This window comes from Cygnus olor, chromosome 3 (genome assembly GCF_009769625.2).
Source record: "Cygnus olor isolate bCygOlo1 chromosome 3, bCygOlo1.pri.v2, whole genome shotgun sequence".
Taxonomy (NCBI): domain Eukaryota; kingdom Metazoa; phylum Chordata; class Aves; order Anseriformes; family Anatidae; genus Cygnus; species Cygnus olor.
This window is the reverse complement of record NC_049171.1, coordinates 93,931,859-93,946,131: the sequence shown is the minus strand read 5'-3', so window position 1 is coordinate 93,946,131 and position 14,273 is coordinate 93,931,859. Positions and strand designations below refer to the sequence as shown.

Below are 14,273 nucleotides of genomic sequence, written 5' to 3'. Positions count from 1 at the left end.
AAACTTCATCTTTCAAAGACCGATTCATGAAGCAAATCAGACTGGAAGAGTAAAAGCGAAGCTGTTTCTTAACAGCTGATACACCCAGCTCAGCTTGCACATTCACCTGCCACGCTGCTCCAAAGCGTGGGTCCAGGCAGCTGGAAGTTTAGCTGTACTAGGGAAAGGAAGATGTAACTGCGCAGCTGCTTAAATGCTGAGGAAGAAGAAATGAACAAGTTTTCGGGAAGTTGTCTCTTTTCTACTTTAGAAGCATCACGTAACAGCAAAATCACTTTATCTCAGGCGGGCACCTTACAAAAGTCAACCCACTCACCAGAACAGGAGAAATACCCCACCTATTTCACAGCCCGCGGCCCCTTTACCCCCACCAGCCGGGCCCCGACCACTTCAGCCCCTCACGACGGCGGCGGCCGGGCCGTGGCACCCCGCAGAGTCCCCTGTCCCGGCGGGGCCAGACCCGCTCCGCCGCAGCCGGGCTGCCCCGGGCTAAGATGGTTCCGGCTCCCTCACGGCACTGCCCGGAGTCAAGATGGCGGCCGGGCGCGCTTCAGCCAGCCGCTGATGGCAGCCTGGGAGCGCTCGTATCGCTCGCGTTTCACTCAGGGTTTTACCCTCAGGGCGCTGAGGCTGCGGGAGAGCCGTGCTGAGGTGTGTCCTCGCTCCCGCAGCGCGCCTGAGGAGCCGGGCGTAGCGCAGCAGAAGCGCCACGCCGCTCGCGACGACGCAGCGCTGCCCTAGGGAGACACAGGCACCGGGCACACGCTGCTGCCCCAAACAAAGATGGCTCCCCGCGTCTTCTCCCCGGCGCCCGGCCGGTCCTAGCACCCGCTGGAAGCTCGGCGGCAGATCCCCGCCGCCTCTCTGTCGCCCTCCCGGCCCCGGCCGCTCCCTGGCGCTGCATGGCCGAGCCCGCCGGCTCCCCGTGCCGCCCCGCCGCGGGCAGGCGAGAAGTGACCGGTGAGGGAGCGGCGAGAGCCCGCTGGCGGCTGCTCGGACAGGTAGGGGGAGCCCGCGGGCGGGGGGGAGCCGTGCCGCTGGGATGGCGGCGGGGCTTTGAGGAAACCGGTCCCCGCCCTGCCCGGGGAGAGGGGCGGCACGCTGAGGGTACTGGTTAGGATTTGGGGATTTTGGGGTGGGGTAGCTTGGGATTTTTAGGTCGTGGTTTGACACTTGCCGGTGCTGCTGGACTCGGTTGTCACAGTTCTTAGTGAATTCCTGCCCGCTGACACCCTGCCCTCTGACTGTCACGCAGCAGCACGAGGAAGTGGGGAGCGATCCAGCTGGATGCGCTGAAAATTGTGTTTTACCTGATGCTGGCCTGCCCAGCAGTGCGGTCCTGCCTGGAAGGGGCGATGGGTGGAAGATGCTGGGGAGAACGGAGCAGCAAGTGATCACCTCAGTGCTCTTGGTGAAGAGCAGCCTGTCAGCCACAGCCTTCAGTGCTTTCTTGAACCCTTTAAGAGAAGGGCGAGGCTGTACGTTGAAAATGATTCCTCTATAGATAAGCATATGCATGAAAACTTAAAGATCTCAATCTGTTTGTTTGTTGCTACTGGATGTGACATTTATGTCCCTAAATTAAACACTTGGCCTCATGCAAATGGAGCCCATGGTGAGCTCTCCCTGTGAAGGCGCAGTAGCAGCAGGTTCTTGGCCTGTTGTTTGGGATTGTAAATTCCTGTTCATCTGGACAAACTTCTCCTTTGTGATGTGCTAAAGCAATACGCTTTTATTTGTTTTCAGTCTATCACCTTTGGCATATCTCTGTCCCTTAAAATCATAAGGAACTTTTCATAACAATAGGATGGGTGTGTGGAGGTGTATGTAGGTGTTTGGGGAGAAGGTTTCTGTTTCTGCATCAACTACATGCATCTGTGACCTTTTCCTCTGCAGACTTTTTTTTTTTTTTAATGTTCTTTAGCTTTTCTGTTGATTTTTATATGGTACAATGAGCAAGGATCAATTTAATCTTACTGGTACATCCAAAGTAAAAATCAGTTCTGTGCTCTTTACTATAGTGATGTTTAGGTCTATATGTGGACTGGAAGGAGGTATCAACCTGCCTTTATATCCATCTTTAAAGGAGCACTGTCAACATGTTTCTTACGGAGCTTTTAAAAATGCTTTTCATACCGCTTATAATAACACCTTACTTGAAATCAGTTCTGTGGTGTGTTTATATGTTGAATTTGCTTTCATTCAGTGGGTACACAAATTGATTTGCTATGGTAAGGATGCTTGAGTGTGTGCTCGCTGATTTAATTAAGAAAAAAGCCCTTTAATCAGGTATCCTATGAAGCTAGCGTAAGGAACTAGGGGTTTGCATAATTACCTGCTTTTTTTTTTTTTTAATCAATAAAATGTTTTATATATACTGAGTTTGAAGTTTAGCAATGTTTTTAAACTTCACTTGTCAGAATCAAGGAAGATATTTTTAGTTAAACAGAATGCTGAGGTAAGGTACACGTGTGGTCTGCATTATAAATGACTGGAATAAAGTCTCTAAGGCTGCGTTTGAACTCTGCCAGTCTATGCAATTGATAGCATTAATAAGTCTGTAGTCTTTAGCAGGGAATTTGGAGAAATAGGCATGTGCTAAGTTGCTCCCTAGACATACACTTGCTTCCTATAGAAAGTTTAGTGAAAACTTCCCTGAAATCTCCAAATTTAAAGTATTTATCTTGCCCGTTACTTTCCTCTTGCTCTTCTTCTCACAGCCCTCCTTTCTTCTCATAGGAACCTTGCTCACCTGCTAATGCACTTTAGTTTCCAAAATTGAAAAATATTAGCTGAAGTGAGGATAGTGGCCTTTTTTGGGCTGCACTGGACTTGAGAAACAATTTTTCTTCTCTTACACTCCTGTCTCTGTGAATGGTGCCTGCGCTCCTGATCTTCTTCCATGTTTTTGTTAGTCTTGAGTTTGTAAATAGTTTGCAGTTAAATTAAACGGTTTGGTAAACAAACTACTTATAGAACCAAACAGTGCACAATCCTAACGATAATATTTAGGGATGGTATAGATACAGCTTACACTGTAGCTAATTACATTGAAACTTTATGGCATATGGAAAACACCCTGGTCCAGTCAGTGCCATAGAGCTGAGTGGAGTTTATACCACACCAGCTGTAATTGAATTTGGCTTTTAGTGCTGCTAGGCCATACGCGAGGAGGTACAAGAAATACAGTGAATTTCAGCTGATTGCTTGTGTTTTTATTTTTTACTTTTAAAACAGATCAATTATCTTTAGCCTTTATAGGATGTCCTAAATATGATCTAAATATTGTGGTTAATTACCAGGGGCAGTGTAATTGAGATCTATGATAGTCTAGCAACTTTCTGAAGTGGTACAGTTTGGTACAGTTTAGCTTTTTTTTTTTTTCTAATGTCTTGTGTTTTAATGAAGAATGAAGGGTGTTTTTTTCACGCCCTATTTATATATGTTAAATATAATTGAAGCTTTAAATGGAAATGCCTCTTTAGAGGAGCTTTATGTCTGAGAGTCAGTGATGCATTTACTAGTTTACCAACATCTATTTGGAAATATTCTCAACAACCAATACTAGAAAACCTCTAGTATTCTTGGGTGAGGGTGGGAGTTCCAGCTGAGCAAACAGTCTTTTTTTAGTCTTTTTTTTTTTTTTTTAATTCTTTTAGAAGCATTTGAATGGTGATCACTTACAGAAATTCTAGGAATATCCTACCAAAATAGTTCTTTTCTACTCATATCATTGTCTCATTTATGTCTGGAATTTCAAAAATATACTTTCCATATTCCCCGAGATAATGACTAATAACTGCTGCTCAGGACTGAATGAAATAATACTGTTCTGCCTTTACATATACGGCTGTTTCACTGTTCTGTTTTGTTCCAGTTTTATATCCTGGATTCATGCTGGATCTCTTGAGCTCTAGTGTTTGGGTTCACCTTTGGTCACAACCCCTGTCTCTGTGTCCAGCCAACTCTGTTGTTTTCTCCAGTATCTCATGAATTTAGGGAGCCCAAAGGTGTTGGAGGATCTTGTTACCAGTTAGCTGTTGCTTTTTGTTTTTCTTTTGGAAGTACAGCGTGCCCATTGAACCATGCAGTGGGCCATCAGCTCATACAGCACGACAGGCAGCAGTGGGCTGCTTGAGCAACCCTGGAGGGTTATTGGGTTTGATTCCATTCGAGTCTGAAGCTTGCAGTGCCTAAGCTTGAGTCAATCCATGCTTTAGTTTGAAGATTTGCAAGAGAGCTTAATCTGTAACCTGGAAAAAAAAAAAACACCCTGTATTTAACTAAGAGTTGACTGTGTTTCTGGCTTCATTCTACTACAGGTAAAAAGTTGGCAGATAGGCGAAATGACTTGGCAGTTACAGTAGTAGAATACTACTGAGCTTTGGGTCTCAGATTGTTTTGGTTAATTACAAGCTGTTAAGCTTCTGGATGGCATCCTTTGCATATTTTTGTGCATGTCATTTGTTTTCTAATTAAGTAGGAAGAATGGATGGCCATGTTTTGTATTTTTTTATTTTTCAAGTTGTGTATATGTGGTCCTCTAATCCTGGTTTGCTGCAATTTTTCTGGTAAATAGAGAACAATCCTTGCTTGCCTTAAAATTCCCTATTGCTAGATGATGTTAGGGAGGGAAAAATGTGCAAATTTGGGAGAGGGAAAAACACAGGGTAGAAGTGAGCTTGCACTATTTGATTTGTTGTCCTTGTTTTTAGGGAACGTAATTCATAGGTGAGCATCTTTCATTACAGAAAGTAAAATTTTCTTATTTATGTAATTAATTTCTGTATGTATGACCCGTGTACAAGTTCAACACTTGCGTACACCTGTAAAGATCTTGTGCAGAGGGCAGAGCCTCTCTATAAGGATAGAAGATACCAAAGAAAGGGAAACAAGGCTCCTGAAATTTTAGGAAACAAATATGTGGAGAAACTCAGCTCAAAGTTAATGAGGGAGGGGATGAAGAGGTCACAGGTCCCAGCCAAAGAACAGTGGTGTCTGGCAATGCCTTCCCTACCATAGTTCTACTTTGCCATCACAAAAACCTAGAGATGTGTCTGTTCTGCTGAGAAGCCTTTACCTTGCTTTGGTATCAGGTGCTGGTGTGATAGGTCCCTGGGAGAGATTTATTTAGAGTGGCAGCGTGCAGGAAATTGGAGAGATTCCAGTTCACTGGAAGGGCATCATGAAATTAGAGAGGACTATCTTTCACCCTTTTCAAAATATTGTTCTAACATTAGCTAGGTTTGCCACCTTTTTTTCTTGTTGCTGTTGTTAGTGGATTATGCTGTAGCAGCAGCCTTTGTAGCTTGTAACAAAATTGTGATGCTTTTAGGAGCTAAGAAAAAATACTTTGATCCTAATGTAAAAATGCAGAGTTACATATAAATAATGCAACACATTCTTCCTTTGTGCTCTGTTTTCTCAGTTATATTTAGGTTTTTAAAAGATTTGACCTCCTGTTATAATTTTCAAACCTTGGACCACTTAATTTTAATTTGAGGCTGAGAGAAACATGTTCTTTTGAGGACTCGAAAGCTCATGAGATTTTCTCTAATCCCAGAGAACGCATTTTACAGAGTGGCTTGAAGATACCTCTGCAGAACAACAACAACAAAAAAGAAAACAGAAAAATGTTGTCACTGCCAGATTTTTTTGCATGTTCGTAATGACTTGTCTCTTCTTTAAGAAAGCCCCCAAACAGCATTCTCTTCTAAAAATTAGGTCTTGGTGGTTTTCTTTAGTTGTCAGGATGGTCTGTTTTGTTTCTGGGCATGCCGCTATTACATGAAGGCCTTAATTCTGGTAGTCTTTTAATTTGGTTCGCCTGTTTTGATGTCTTCGTGATTTTCTTTGTGTGCATATTTTTCCCATGTGCTATACAAGTAGAAGAAATAGTGTGGACAGCACACAGTCATTTTTAATATTTTGATAAAAATGCCTGTGCCTTTCATATGCTGGGACCTGCTGATGAAAATAGATCCCAAAGCAATAAGCCGGGTGCATCAGACCTACCATTAGAAACTAACAGCATAGCAAATACAATTGTTCTGCTCCCATATGTAGAACTTCCAAGTATTCTGCAAAATAATAGGTCATGGCACCAAATTGTAAGGCTGTTGGATATGAGTGCCTTTCCAGTTAAAGCACGGTTGACAAAGGTTGGGCGCAGCAAAAAAAGAAAATCACTGACCTGTTATTTTCTTGTAGGCATTCAGTATGCAAAGCTTCCACTTCAAGATTCATAAATCTGGAGAGCTACTTCTTTGACCTCAGGTTTAGCTCTCGTTGGCTAAAACCTGTAAAGTGTGGCATGTTCCTATTTAATAGAGCTGTCCCATGTAGCTCTCCCCATCTCTAGTGATGATTTTTTTTTTCTGCTCCATTCTTCATCATTGTCCACTGCTTCTGCACCTTGATTTTACAAACACAGTGGCAATTGTTTATGCACTTTGTCCAATGCTAGGAGGAAGAACTTGCACCCAGGACATCTCTCTTCTCCTTCCACATCACCAACCGAAAGAATTAGCCTTATTCTGTGGCACAAAAAAGTCTGTCTTCTGTGCAGTGGCACAGCCTGAACAGGCTGGGTGCAGGGGTTTCCTGTACGGAGGAGCTGTTACCTCGCTCCTGGAAGACAAGGGTGAGCGCAGCAGGATGTGTGGGACACCAGCCCACATCGTCACTTTTTTGAGCAAGTGTTTCAATCATTTAGCTCTTGCAAAAGATATAAATGGCCACATTCTCTCTTTGCTGCTGCCTTGAGTTCTTTGGTATCTTAGTGCTGAACTTCGTGCTGTCAGTGTGTACGGGGCTTGTACAAAGGTTGGTTAAGTTATCAGTACCCTTACAGGGCTCTGGTAAGGGAACAAACGTGCAGTTGTGGCGTCTGAAAGTCCAGAACCTGCGGCAGGCAGCAAGCTGCTCAACTCTGGCAAGTGTGTCAGCAATTCTGGAAGTGTGCGGCAGCAGGCTTCTAAGCTAGGAAGTAGTTTACCTGGCAAAAACAGCACTAGGGCACCTGAGGATCATGTTTTGAGGCTGTCATTTAAATTCTGTGGAAGATGTTGTTGCTTTTTTTTTTTTTTTTTTTTTGTTATGCAGAGACAGAGGTGAGGGGCACAGAAATTGCCTCAGTGAGAGCACAGCTCAGTCTGTTATAGTTTCATTGTGGTGATGATGTGAGGATAGGAGAGGGCTCAGTGTGCCTTTCCAATTCTGGCATGGGTTTGCTGGAGTGGGAGTTAAAAAAACAACTTTGTTTATTTGTGAACACAGTACATTTGCTTTACAGTTCTTGAGACATAAGACATTCATAGACCATTCTCTTGACCCCTATCATGAATACCACTGTTATTTTTCTCAGGCTTGACATACTTGGACAAGTTACTCATAGCTATTAGCTAACAGCGTGGCTATTATGGTTGATGCCAGACTTGCCTGTTCAGTTAAATAAACCTGTGTTTGTTCTTTACTTGAAAGTTTTGTTCTTAATGTTTAATTTGTTCTTCATTTCAAAGGTTCTGAAGAAAAAGCACTTGAAAGATGTGCATCTCCAACAAGTGTCTGTGAGAAGGTTCGCATCTTTCAATCTCTTTTCAGTAGACGACCAGAATACTGAAGAGGAAACTGGGACCTGGGTTCAATATAAAAGCGTCTTTTATCCTGAGTATAGCGTGTCCTTAAGGTAACCATCATTTAAGTTTTAAGTACTTCTTAAGATCATATACAGGACTTGAATATAAAACTCATTTGTCATTTTTCCAGGGTTTTATATAACTAGAGCATAGTTTACAAATAAACTGTTAGATGTTATTTTCAGTTGTTTGTTGCAGTAAGCAGGTTGCCTGTTTGTCGTTGTTGTTTGTTTGCTTTTTTTCCCAGTAAATGTCACTGAATTGCCAGAGCTTGATTCTGGTGATTGTAGCTATAACAGAATGCAGATACGGGCACATATTTAATATTTCCAATAGCTTTCTGTTTTGACATTTGTTTGATACAGATAAATACAGATAGGAGATAAAAAATGAACAAATTAAGCTGCAATTTTAATTTAAAAAGTCTAGTGACATGATGTTATTCGTGAAGTTCTGAAAGATTTTTGGTAGCGATCTAGTTTTGGTAAAACTCAGCGATAATTTGGAAGCCAATTGGTAAAACAAGAGAATATAAGAATTCCTCTTTCTAAAGAAAGTGTTTATATGTAATGAAAAAATACGTTTTATGTCAGAGCAGATAGAAAAATGAAGAGGTTTGTATTAAAAAAAACACAGAACAACAACAAAAAAAAACTGAAGGAAATGTGAGTTCTCAGTAGCCTTAGGATTTTATAGCTGTCCATTCATTATTATGTTTTCCTTCTCTTTTGCTTTTGTCTCCTTTTCGGTGTTCAGTTTTGTACATATCTATAACTTGCTTTTGCCTCAACAGTAGCTTAAGCATCCCTGAATCGATACTTCGTCTGCAGCTTCTGATTAGCCCTGCTGACTGTGTAGGATTTTGCATTCTGTGCACAGTAAAGGATATTCCGGAGAGCCTGACTCATGGAAAATTTAATTTAATTGGAACCTTTAAATTAAAATCAATCTTAGAAACTAAGATTTGACACAAACAAGTGACCACCATTAACTCTGACACTTTTGCAAGTTTATAAACAAAAAACAGGCACAAAAAACAACTCTGCATGCAGGTTGTCTTAAATTTGCAGCTGGGAGTAAAGTCACATCTGAAATTGTTTAAAGCTTTACAAAGATTTAATATTCCATTTTTCCATGCTTACACTTAATGATGCGAAAAGTCTTCAAAAGAAAACCTTTCCATTTGAAAGTATTGCCTAGTTGTAAGAGAAGTAGGTATGGTCTTTCTTCTGCATATGGACTTTTGCAGTGAACTGGTGGGTAATGCTATGGATTCAGCCAGACGCTCACAGTCTACCTAACCTCTTTGTGCAGTCTCTGTGTTCCCTGGTTTTAGGTCTTTAGAGGCACGCTGGTAGTAGGAAATGTTCGGTAGAATTTAGGCTGAGCAAGTCTGCAGTCCTTTAGGCTGTGGTCTTTAACTTCTTCATTCAGTCTCCGTAGTTCACTGCCATGATGTACAACATTCAGTGTCATTTCTTGATTTATTGTTTACAGGAATTTTAAGATAGGAGGCAAGCTAAGGTTCTGCTGTGCTGGCACTACAAAAGTGGAGAGAATGTCAGGCTGATCTTGCTGTCATATGTGATATCTGTGCAATTCTGTTTCCATTACTTCCCATGTCGTCTTTCTATTATTTTTTTTATTTTTTATTTTATTTTATTTTGACTAAGAGTACCTTCACTGATGATAGGACACAGCTCAAGTTGTAGATTGCAAACAAGCATGTTTGTTTATATATGGCTTTATTATTGGTGATCAATGTACACTGTATTACTAAGTACAGAGATTTTCTTTTTACTTTTTATATTCGTCTGATCTTTGCCAATAGGAATGCACAGTTTCTGTGCTGGAGCAAGGTCACATTTGGTTTTAAAAAATGTATACTGAGGGTAATAGGAAAATTGTTTCCTGCTGGAGACCCACATTTTTATTTTTTACTTATATTTTATTCATTTCTAGGGGATGCTCAGTCTCTAAAAATGGTAATCATAGTGATCGTTTAGGAATACTGTTCAGAAATTATGTACTCTTACACTTGTGTATTAAAATGTTTTCTCTATATATTGAACCAGTGATAATGGATAGTATATACTTACTATTTCAAAATATTGAAGGGTGGTGAAGATAGAAAGAAATGTTCGCTGTGTATTTTGCTAAAGCATAAATAGCTGCAACAAAATCCAGTTTACCATTAGTCTGTATCAAATAAAGTTTCTTCAATGCTTCTGCAAAAGCATGTAATTTAAGAAGGTAAATAAAACAGTTCAACATACACAGCAGATTAACAGTTCTTGCAGTAACTGGTGTGTTTAGAAGATAAATGTTGGAGTCAGCATTCTTGGATTTTTGAGAACTAAATTTATCTTGGAAACCTAAGGATCCTCTGCATGTCTGACAGTTTTTCATTCATTTTTTCTCCTCCTATTGGCAAAATATTAATTACAATTTTCATTAATAGAAATAATTTCAAGAAGATACAAGAATGTTTTATTAACATATAATTAATGATAACAAGAACATCAGTCAGGTAAATCCAGAACAGGGTGCTTGAGTAGGAGAACCTTTTCATACATCTTTTTGTCAGGAAAAAAATGTTGCTATGACCCCTCTAAGATCTTGACAAAAGTGCTTTTGAATTTTCATCTACATATGTTTTCCTCATGCATTAACATCTTATTGGGAAAGCCTATTGCATATGTTGGATGTTAAAAGGGTTGTCAACTAATATCTTGACAAGACTAAATACTTCAGAAAGTTCATAAGGTTGGTAGTGGCTTTTGGCAAAAAGTCTGAAGGTCAAGCTGTATCAGTTCAAGGGCTATCAAAACTGATCAAATTGTGTATTCAGATATGCTATGACCTAGCTGGAATTACTGTTCTAGAGGGACTTTGGGATCAGTTTGTTAGGCTTCAATTGGAGCTACAAGTCATGTGCGTGACTTTCTGAATTTCTCAGAACAGCTTGTTTTAATGAGATGATATTTTTCTATCCCAATTCAGATTGGATTCACCTTTGTCTTATACCGTGCTTTTCTGTCACTAGTTCATTTTAGAATCATTTTTGTAAGAAGTCTTCCAAAGCAGGAAGCCAGAAGCACCCGATATAAGGCAAATTTTGCTTAAAAAAATTAAGCTGGATTTACGTGATTGACTAGATTTTGACTAGATCCTTAAGGTGACAACATTGTTGAGTCATTTTAAAAATCCACCCACATAACCCATCTATTTAAACAGCAGTCTCTAGTGTGCTTAATGAAATGTTGATTCACAGTACCTGGTGGAAGGTGTTCCCTTACGGTTTGTACAGGGTGCTCTCAGTACTGAGGTGCTTCAAAGTAGTTTTGCATTGTGAAAAACAGCATCTGTTGAGTGTTCTTGTTAATAGTGAAAAGTAGCGTCAAAATGAAATAACTTGTACTGTAATTCAGAGTACCATTTGATCAGTCTTATTTGGATTGCTAATGTATTTGATACTCTTACATGTTACATCCATGTCTTGATTATATGAGTTGGGTGGCTACATACATGGCATTGCTTGGTGTTGTTTGCAATTAATGTTAGTTAAGAAATAAATCCCTTAACTGATAGGAAGTCAGACTGGGCATCAGGCTGAATGCTTATGGCAGTCTAACAGGGAGAATTTACTCATCTTCAGTCCAAGCTGGAATCTTGCTGCAGTTTTCACATTCAGATTGGGATAACCAAGGTAATGTAGGCTGAGGATGAAAAATAAAAACGCCATTTTGAGAGATGTTTGTTGCAAGCGTGAGGTGGAAAAAGTTATCTTTCATCACAGATATTATCTGCTATTCTGGATCTTTTCTTTATGAGAAATATGTTTTTATTCAAAAACGAAGCTGGAAGAGAAACAAAGTTTTAAGTTCTTCTTAACTTTGGGAGTATTTCACTTTTGCTGTTCAAAAACTATGCATGTACTAAATAGTTGTTTTCTTGGTGATAGGAAGATATATAGTAATTAGAGTTATTTTAAAGTGTTTTGTTTATTTAACCTTGCGTATATAAACCCTTCTATTCTTAGTCATGAGTGTGCTTCTAAATTTAAATTTTGTACAAATAGTTTTAGCAATGAAATGATTACAGATCATAAAGATGTAGTGTCTAACTGTGGCGATGCTGTCTGTCTTTTAGACAAGAAAATTGTTCTTTTATTAGAGTTTAAAAAATGAGCAGTAAATATATTTTTAAATTTTCTATTTCAGGGTATGGATTTACTTTAAAATTGTAGGCTTATTTTAAGCAATCAGAGAAAAAATAATTTTTTTTTGTGGTAAAATATTTTCCATTGATCAGTAATTCGGTGTTTCAACTACTAAACTGCAGAACTGAAAAGAACAATGCCAGTGGCTTACAGGAAGGTTTAAATCTTTGTAAAGAGTGTAAAGCGTTCTTTGCAAGATGTCATGCCTTTATTCTGAATATGATAAAAAAAGAAAGAAATTATTAGATTATTCTAGACCTTTGGTTTAGTAATGAGAAGCATGTTATTTGTCTGTGGCAAGTGATATGTTAGAAGATGGTTTAGGATTGAATTCCATTGGATATTCCTGTAGGATATTTCTGCTACAAACATTTTGAAGTTTTAATGGATAGTTTTTTTTAGGGATAAACAGAAAGTGAAGGGAAACAGATTTCAAGGAATGTTGCCTACCCCTTCAGGACAGTTTGTGAAGATATGATAAAATTGCTTGTTCCATTTATTTCATGCTAAGAGACAGTGTATGCATTTAGCAGCATAAATGCTTGGTTGCAGCAGGAAGAAATTGAGAGAGAAAAGAAAGAGAAAGAAAGAAAGAGAGAAATTGATTTGCAATGTACTTCTATCCCTGATTGAGTTAAGACTGTTCCATCATACTGCCTAATACTTGTGTATTTTTAAAAAGAATTTGTAGATAAAGAAGCTGTTGTTTTGATTATTCTTACCATATTAAGCTGAGATCTTGAACTGGAGCAAAAAAGGAGTTTGTCTTGTTTTTCTATACTCCGGCACAGAAAAAGCAGCGAATTATACAAATTTTGTTATCTATAGTTCTGAGTCTCTTAACTGGACTGCAGTGACAATTGATGGCGTGACCATGCAACCTTTTTTGTAAAGTACCCTTAGCAGTAACTATTTTATCCTTATCCTGTCTTTCATTTTCCACAATTATTGTAGTTTACTTTGTATCCAGGTTAATAATAGATGGTGGTGTATTGCTTTCCCCCCCCCAGGTATTATATGGGGTCTACTTAGTGTTTGTAATTTTGTTTAAGTTTCGTATTATTTTTCCTCATTCTGTTGAAGAATAATATAAAGGAAGAAAAAAAAACAGTTTTCTTTCATAACAATTAGATGGAAAGCATACCTTAATAGGGAGCTATTGAAGAATTGATTGTCTTCATTCTACTGCCTACACCTATACGTAAAAGTCTGCCACTTGTGTTTCCTGAACTGGAGAGGAAGAAACATTAACATATTTTAAAGATATTTCTTCCCCCCTCTCTCTGTGACTTAACTTTGTTCATAGTCCAAAGTAAGGAATTTTGCTTTACTTCATATCAGGAGAAACATGAGTTAAATTAGTTCATCATCCTTTGGTTTGACTTCTGTGACTTATTGCCTCCACCACAGAAACTTTTGCATACTGTTCCTCGAAGACTTATCATAAGAACACTGTAGATCAGATTAACCACACTGAGCTGAAATTCTTTGTCCATGATGCTTACCTATGCTTGTCTGAAGTACAAAAAGCTTTGTTGATCTCAGCAACCATAGCTTTGAACTTTTCTGCTTGAACTGTACAATGCTCATAACACATTCCAAAGTGCTCGATACTAATGTTCTGTATTTTTGGATAACTGTGGAAACTTATGGGAGTTTTGGGGCTGGGATTTAACCACAAACTCTTGTGATTCCTTTTCTTGACTTTCATAATTTGGTGCACATGACATTTACAAATGCTTCATGCACAGCTTGTAAGACGTACTGTTGAAAGCTGTGATTATGACAGGCATTCATAGAAACGAGACGTGATATGTATTAGATCACAATTTTTCTGGGCTAGGTAATGGAGGAGCAGCTGATGGGATGAGGCAGCGAAGCAGCAGCAGCTATGGAACTGCTGGGGTGGTATATGCAGAGCAGTGGATCCCAAGCTAGAAACTGTTTTTTAGGAATGGGACCGAGTGGTGTGATATTTATGGCAGAACTTGGAGTTAGAGATTACCCATGTTTACAGATGCATGTACTTTTTAGGCTGCAAGTCCCATTTGTGATGGAAAAGAGTTGGGAAGGTTCATTGTTACTAACTTGGAGAAGTCTTACAGTAGTCCATAATGGCAATATGTGTAAGACCTGCCTGAGGTGTGATTTTTGGAGTAAATGAGAAGTGACTGCTGAGATAACGGCTACTCCTCTCATCCTAGATGTTTGAGCTTGCTCCCTGCTTTTGTTCAGTGAAGGTTTCATAAGCTGATCAGACTTAAGGAAGCAGGTGTTAAACCCTGACTGCTTTCAGGATGAGTGTGGAGTGGGACTGAGGAGAAGGAAGTCCCTCAGAGCAATGCTGGATCCGTCTTATCATTAAATTATGATTCACGTATGTGCTTGCCATGAACTGTTTCTGTGAAAGCAAG

The 14,273-nt window shown here is 39.6% G+C and overlaps 1 protein-coding gene across 2 annotated transcripts in view; it reads left to right on the top strand.

The window, feature by feature from the left end:
* Positions 1-870: 870 nt before the first annotated feature.
* CAMKMT (calmodulin-lysine N-methyltransferase) overlaps positions 871-14,273 on the top strand; it is a 225,598-nt gene continuing 212,195 nt past the window's right edge. For both annotated transcript variants that reach the window (XM_040554219.1, XM_040554220.1), the window contains exons 1-2: positions 871-1,001; positions 7,521-7,687. In XM_040554219.1, coding sequence (XP_040410153.1) covers positions 903-1,001; positions 7,521-7,687 — 266 coding nt within the window. In that variant the 5' untranslated portion in view covers positions 871-902. The remainder of the gene's footprint in view (positions 1,002-7,520; positions 7,688-14,273) is intronic.